The following is a 7925-nucleotide window of genomic DNA, read 5'->3' as shown; positions in this document are numbered from 1 at the left end:
CTCTCTGAGACACTGTATTATTACACGAGTGTGTACATTTATGCATGCAGTTCATTTTACTCACTTTTAAAAAATAAACACATTCATACAACTTTCAGATCAACCAAATAACTCACTAATATACTACTAATGATGGAAGAAAGGTGAGAGTTTTCAGTGTCAGAAATGATATGACAGACTCAATACATCTCTTAATATTTCACCAGAATCAGGAACCTTTGGAAGTGCACCGTAAGAGAACAGAGTGAGCCATCAATACATTCCTTCTACATTTACACAGAAGTAAGGGGTAATGAAAGAGGAATAAAGAGACCTAGTGAGAGGAAAGGAATGAGGGAGGAAGCATGTGAGAAAGGAAAGAAGGAAAGCACAGGAAAGATATGAAAGGTAGTTTTTATTGTGGAAAATAAAAGAAGAAAGGCAAATCTATTAGTCAATCTGAATTTCAAACTTGAAAGTCCAGCCTACTGCGGTGACATCTAGCTGGATCAGGTATGCAGCATTCAGGATGGCAGGCGCTGCACATGTTCTTGGTCCTGTCCCTGTTATTAGCACTCTTGGTCTGCAGCCTCGTCCTCGGATACATCTGTGGAATGGGGAGACTGATGCGACTCTGCTTCCCCGAGTCCAACTGAGCGTGGTACCCAGTGACCAACATGAGGACCGTAACTTCTGTATGTCAGGTGGTGCATAAGGAACAAAACCAGGTCGCTGTCAGACACATCAGTGTGGCCCAGCCATTCTCTGTCTCGTTCCTGCTTGTTCTTCTTAATCACATCCTTTAACCCAAGAAGCTGAGTGGGATCTTTCGCTGTGGGTGCCCAGATCTTGGCATCATGGTCTAGGCCACTGGTCGCCATCACAGGGAGGTAAGGGTGGGGCTCAAGGCAGTTTACAGTACCTGCCCTGTCCCCTCTCTCCAGGAGCTGAATGATCTGACAGGATGATTTCTCCCAGAGGAAGATGTGCCCATCATCACTACCGCTCACCACAAACTCACTCCCAGGGCCATAGAAATTAACACCTTTGACAGTGGCATTATTTCTGTGCCCCTTATATCTCTTAGCATACTGGGCCCCATCACAGCTAGAGGAGTGGAAGAGGTAAATATCTTCATCCGTGTAACTGGCCAGGACCTCTGTGCCATCATGGCTGTACACCAGGCAGGTGATGTATACTCCGGCGTCACAGCTGACCAGGTGATGAGGACAGAACTTCTTGAGTACTCCATTATTCTCATTCTCATCAATTTTCCTCTGGTCGTAAATTCTTACAAACTGGTCCATTCCACCCACAGCAAACTGGTAAGTATTGGCAGGATTCACAGAGATCGTGTAGAGTCCCACTTTCCTCCAATTCTCTTTTGTTACCACCACTTTTGAAGCCGGCTGGTCTTGTCTGAGGTCAATGGCAAAGACAACGGCGTCTTCACCTGAGGTCAGGAACTTAAAAGGGGAGTCTGGCTCCAGAGCCAGCTTGTGGCTGGCTCCCCTATGTTGGGCCACCTGCTTAGAGAAGCTGCTGTGCGGCAGAGCAGGGAGCTGTGCCACCCGTACCTGCCCATCACGGGCACACGTGGCCAGGGTGGAATCGCCACAATTGGGAAGGAACTTGGCCTGAAAGACGTTATTTCTGTGACCACTTTCAAAGTTCAGGACTGGCTGCTGGCGGGCCCAATCCCAAACTATCACTGTCAGGTCATCACTGCTACTGGCCAGCCAGGTACCACGCTGGTTAAAGTGAACACTGTTGACACAACCACGGTGGCCTTCTAGCTCGTACTGTAAGCAGAAACGCTGCACAAACACTCTTGCCCCACAGGCCTCGTACACAAAGCGGGCGCTCGACCCCAGCTGCCGATCTCGCAGAGCAGTAAGGACGTTCCAACGAGGGCGGGGCAGGGCAGAGGTCTCTGACGACACCCAGTCCTCCAGGGCCCGAGCCTCATCTGATAAAGACTGACCAGGGTTGCTCTCATCGCACGGTACCTGGCGCCGGTCTTCGGCCGCGTCTTCCTCACCTTCCTCTACTTCTCGTCTTAGTCCGCCGTCACTGTGCTCGAGTGTGTCTCGGCCACCATCGTTTTGCACATCTGTGCTTAGATTTTCTATGCCAGCAAGTTCGGGAACACTACCATCCTCGCCTCCGTCACCATCTCTGGGCAATCTCAAGTTCATTTGAGGTTCAGGTGTCGAATGGAGATCTGACGAGGTCTCCATCTTGGCCTCCACTTTGCAGGGCTCACCTAGGCCATCCGTGCTACCCCCATTACCAGACATCTAGGACGATAGTAGCTGTAGCCGCCTGCTGTAGCGGTAAAAGTCCTAGAGGCCTGAAGAAGGTGGCTGGACAGCCCTGGGTTGTAACAGACCAGAGGACAAGAAGGTAGCCCTACAGGTTCACCACCATTTTGGGTAGGCAAAACCTGGAAGGACGGTAACCGCCAGAGGCCGTTCCCAGGACGGGAGCCGATGAGGTTCAAAAGACTTTTTCCCATCTACAGTCTCGCGGTTACTCGCGGTTATTCGAATGCCTGGGTTTTGTGGGCGGGGGGGGGGAGGGGGGGTTGTTTTGTTTTGTTTTGTTTTGTTTTTCATTATCTAGTCCCGGAGCCTGGTGCACATACCTGTCTTACACTGTCAACCAGTGTCTTGCTGCTTTTTCTTTTGTCGAAGATCGAAACATATGCAGTTGAGAGGCGTTCTTATTAGAGAACCTGCCACAAAGCCCATCCTCCTCAGGAAAAGCACTTACCCTAAGCCTCTCGGTGTTTTGATCGAAGGTAATGTACAGTCCTGAAATGAATAGTCAAATGCAATGCGAGACTGCTAAGGACCCCACAGATCGTGAGTTCCTGAAATGCGAACAATATCTTCACCAAATCAAACACTTGAAGGAAAACCTCGAGAACTCTAATTGGTAGGAAAGCCATAGCGTCGACACATAAAAAACACAACGCCTAGGTAATTGCATTTTGGATTGAAAAATGAATCCCTTTTCAGCATGAGTAGATCCCAAATGTTGCCTTAGGCATGACTACTAATAAAGATATTTATTATTCATTTGAATAGCATAGCAAATTTAAATATGCGTCCTGTGTTTTGTTTTCCGTTAACTCTGGCAGGCTTTTTTTTTTTTTTTAGGGAGAACAGTACTTTAGACCCTCTGTGTCATCAAAGCTGAAATTAATTGATCAGTTTGATATAGATATTGAAATAGCGACTGCATCACCAATTTGAAATAGAAGCACAGCTCTTTCTTCCTCCACCAGAGAGTCTATGTATTTATTTGGAGTTTGTTCGGCTTAGGATTCTTGGAGAACACCACCATAAAAAAATCATGAAGAAGGAATTCTTTCTTCTGTGATGTTATAGAGGTATCACAATATTGAAAATATTTCCCAAAATAGGAAAGAGGCTTGGGTGTGTGCGCTTTTAGGCAAAGAAAACTCAGAGACTGTTAGTGTGATTCCTATGTTATCTTCGGAGCTTTTGGCAAATGATTTATCTAGGGTGATGCCCGTAAATCTTTTAATGGCTACAGTGAACTACTGACCAAGTGGGGAAAACCAGATTTCCCTCGGAGTAATTGCAAGATCAATGGAAAGCCGATGAAACATAGAAGTATATAGTCTTCTGGAGAGAAGAATTCTATTCCTAAATGTAATGGAAACACACGCAAAAGAATATCCATAGTGTTCTGCAGAGAACAGCACAGCCGCCTGAAAATGTCCTGAAGGCCTATCAAGAGTATTACTGATGAATCCTTTAGCATATATTTCTATAATGGAATAATGTATGAAAATGAGGATTCATGGATTAAAATTAAATGCAGGAATATGGGTGAATCTTAAAATAACAATGAAGAACTACACAAGTGAGTGAAGACTACTCCGTAATTTCATTTTTTAGGCAGAAATTTATAGTTTTCATGTATAAAAAATGTATTTAGAACCACAAGTAAATAACTGAGTTCAAATTCAGGGTAATTATTAAGAGAAGAACAGGAAGTTAAAATCTGGAAGAGGGAATACTGAATAAACTATTGGAGACATTATAGATTATAGTGGATATTGGCATGCTGTTATTCTTTTTACTGTCTATTCAGTGACAGATACATATACATGAGTGTGTGTATATATATATATATATATATACTCACATATATATATACATATATATAACCTTTTCTATGTATGATAGATTACAGAGTAGTTCATTAACAAGGAGTCTTCTTCAGCCATGGACCACAAAAACAATATACAACAAAGCAATCAATCACCCACCTAGGGGAACTAGAGCTTAAACCCTATTATGCTCATTCTGGCTTGGTCCTGGGAAGGAATCCCTCATAATTTGATTTGGAAACATGCCTAGCCCCATTTTCAGGAACAATTTCCCTTTCAGAGTTTGAGTCAGTTTATTTTAATCTGATGCTGTTGTATTAGTTTGGGTTGATTTTTCTACAATACAAACTCATGAAGCAAAGTGATTATGAATTGGCTTTTCATTTAAGTTTGCATTTAATTTATTTGATCCATTTGGTATATTTCCATTCCTACTCATACATTCACTCATTCTCCAGAAATTTATTTCGAGTCTCTAAATAAACACCACATGCTTTTCTAGGTTCTGATGAAAGTGGTAATCCTTCACTCATAGAGCATAAAATAGAGGGGGAAAAGACAATAGACAAGTCAACACATAGATCATATGAGGCACTGATGAGTGGTATGAAGAGAAGTAAAGGTATGCAAGTACTCATAGACTGGAAGTTGTTATTTTAGATAGTGCATTCAAAGAAGGTCTCTTTTATGGGACGATACTTCAGCAGAGGGCTGAAAAAAAAAGAGAGAAATGGAGTATGGGAATTTCTAGGATAAGAATGTTCCCTATATAGTGATGTTGAGTGCAAATGCTCTAAAGTAGAAGCAGAATATGAGTGTTCACGGCACTTCAAGGAGGCCACGGTGACTGAAACAATGCAGGTAAGCATGACAGAGAGTGTCAGAAAATGGCATCAGGAGATGCAAAGGCCAACTACTTGGACCCTTTCTGTCCATGACCAAGAATTTTAATTTTTCTTTCATTCTGTGTGTGGTGGAAAGCCTTTAGAAGCTTTGGAGTGGGAGAATGGCGTTGCCTGACTTACTTTTAAAAAGATGACACAGGCTGCTGTGTGGATAAGAGAATGAGGTAAGAAGAGAGAGCAGAAGTACTAAACTATTGTTCTAATCTGGGTGAGAAATTAAGGTGGCTTAAATGAGGGTGAAGATAGCACAGGCGGTGAAAACTGTTTAGGTTTGAAATATATTTTCACAGTGGAAATTTCAACATTGAATCCTAAATTGAATGTGAATGTGAGATGGATCCGTCAGGCTACTGCCAAGAAATGCATATCATTTGGGCACTTTGAAGCAGTTCACAAGTGGGATTTTTACAAAAGTGAGATGTCTGTAGGGCGTTCTCAAGAGAAAGGTCAGGACCTCAGGGTCTTTAAGAACAGGAAGACATTATATTGTACCTCTAGGCCTAAAAGTGGGGAAGCTAGAGAGCAGTTGTCAAACACCTGAGCCAGAAAGGGCAGTGTGGAGAGTCTGAACTGTCAAGGGCTATCATTTACCATCCCTTGGTAAAATGATAAGGAGAGGGCCAGGGAGACAAATTTCCCAAATTAATGCTCCTCTCTTTGTTGTCCTGGTGGTACTTCCCATTGAGTCGTGTGCAGAAAGTAGAATTTTATATCCTGTAACTTTACTGAACTTATTGATTCTAATAGTTTTTGTGTGTGCATATGTGTGTGTGTGTTAGTAGTCTTTGGAGTTTTCCATGTATAGGGAAATGTCATCTGCAAACGGTTCATTTTACTTCACACTTTCCAATTTGGATGCCTTTCATTTATTTTTTTCCTAATGTCCCTGGCTAGGAGTTCCAGTACTGTGTTGTATTGATATGTCAAGAGCAGCTGTGCTTCACATTTTCCTGATCTTGAAGGTAAAGTGTTCAGCTTTTCACTCTTTAGTGTGATGTTAGCTGTCAGCTTTTCATTTATGGTCTTGATTATGTTGAAGTGAGTTCCCTCTATATCTAGCTTTTTATGAATTTTTGTCATGAAAGGGTATTGGATTCTGTCTATTTTTTTTCCCACTTACTGTGATGATTGTGTGACTTTTATCCTTCATGCTGTTAAAGGTGTATCACTTTGATTAATTTGCTTATGTTTTTTCAATGCATTTTATTGAGTATACTATTATAGTTGTCTCCTGTTTCTCTCCCCTTTATTCCCTCCTCCCTGGACCCCCTCCCACCATCACTCCCCCCACCTTAGTTCATGTCCATAGGTCATACCTATAAGCTCTTTGGCTTCTCCATTTACCATAGTATCTTAACCTCCCCCTGTCTATTTTGTATCTACCATTTATGCTTCTTGTTTTCTGTACCTTCCCCCCATTCTCCCCCCACCCCCTCTCCACTGATAACCCTCCATGTGATCTCTGTTTCTGTGAGTCTGTTCCTGACCTAGCTGATTTGCTTATGTTGAACCATCCTTGCATCCCAGGGATAAATCCCATATTGTCATGGTGTATTGTCATTTTAATGTGCTACTGAACTTGGTCTGCTATTTTCTCTTGTTGTTGAAGAGTTTTGCATCTATTTTTATTAGGAATGTTCTCTGATAGTTTTTCTGTAGCGTGCTCATCTAGATTCGGATTCAGAATAACTGAGAATGAACTATTCAAAAGCAAATTAAGGAAAAAATGTCATTTGCAATAGCACCAGAAAGAATAAAATATTTAAGAATAGCTTAACAGAGGAAGTACAAGACTTGCACAATAGAAACTACCAAACATTGATGAAAGAAATTAAGGAAGACGCAAATAATTGGACAGGCATGCAGTGTCCATGGGTTGGACCCCTTAATGTTTTGAAAATGTCCACACTATCCAAGGCGATCTACACATTCAGTGGAATTCCTATGAGAAGGGAGCTTGCCATCAAGATCGTCTGTTCTTAACCTGGATTGGATTACCACTGGTTGTTCTATGATAGTGACAATGATTGACTAGTAAGGGTAAAAACTGATAATGCAGGGGAGATGGGAATTTTAGGAAGAACAGTCTTGAATAGGGGGAGGGTATAGAATTCAATGCATAGGTAAGGGAATTGTAACAGGAAAGGAGACAAAATATTTAGCACAGGGGCAGGTAGAATGCCGTCTTTGCTGGTGGGAAAATGTGCACGCTCTTTTCTAATAGCTTCCATTCTCCCAGTGAGTAAAGAAGGAAGCATATCAGCCATGAATGAGGAGGATGAAAGCTGTGCTGGGTCCTTGAGGCAGAAGAAGGTGTGGAATAGTCAACTCAGTGAATGGGAGTAGGAGTCCAATAGGGGAATGGAGAGTGTTTGCCTAGAAGCAGAGAGGGTCCACTTGTGGTTTGATCCCATAAAAGGGGAATGAGACAGCGTGGTTGTTAGTTTTCATCTGTTTCAGACACTGGAGGACAGGAAGAGAGTAGACAAATATCCAGGTTCAAGCTAAAATCTGAGTTCTTTTGCTAGTTGAGGATAATGGAGGTTTTGGGGGCAAAGGAGTTTAATTACACATATTGACATATTTTGTAAAGAACCATGAATTTAACTATGCGAAAGAGAATTAAGAACAAAAGCGGGAGATAAAGAGGGCAAATTTGATAGGGTCAGCTGATTGGAGGTCCCAGTGGAGGCCGCTTTTGCCGTGATCAGCAAGTGTGTTCAACCATAGAGGAGGTAGAGTTCATTTTTTCCTTTACTGCCTTATGGCCTATAAGGATATATGAAACTTTGGAGGACAGGATGACCCAGAACACTATAATCTGTACCCAAGCTACTAAAGCAAAGGCAATTTGATTGAAAGATTAAAGTAATTCATTCTCAGACATGGCTGAC

General features: G+C 42.4%; 1 protein-coding gene across 1 annotated transcript; it reads right to left on the bottom strand.

The window, feature by feature from the left end:
• Positions 1 to 548: 548 nt before the first annotated feature.
• On the bottom strand, positions 549 to 2279 carry LOC114505603 (DDB1- and CUL4-associated factor 8-like). The gene has a single exon (XM_036016852.1). It carries the CDS (start codon positions 2277 to 2279, stop codon positions 549 to 551), a length of 1731 nt encoding a protein of 576 aa, XP_035872745.1.
• Positions 2280 to 7925: the final 5646 nt, after the last annotated feature.

This window comes from Phyllostomus discolor, chromosome X (genome assembly GCF_004126475.2).
Source record: "Phyllostomus discolor isolate MPI-MPIP mPhyDis1 chromosome X, mPhyDis1.pri.v3, whole genome shotgun sequence".
Lineage (NCBI taxonomy): Eukaryota > Metazoa > Chordata > Mammalia > Chiroptera > Phyllostomidae > Phyllostomus > Phyllostomus discolor.
The sequence above is the reverse complement of the archived record's forward strand: the minus strand, read 5'-3'. Positions and strand labels throughout refer to the sequence as shown.

Excerpts from the sequence above, each read along its gene's own strand:
- LOC114505603 (XM_036016852.1), bottom strand. The coding sequence starts at position 2,279 with ATGTCTGGTAATGGGGGTAGCACGGATGGCCTAGGTGAGCCCTGCAAA.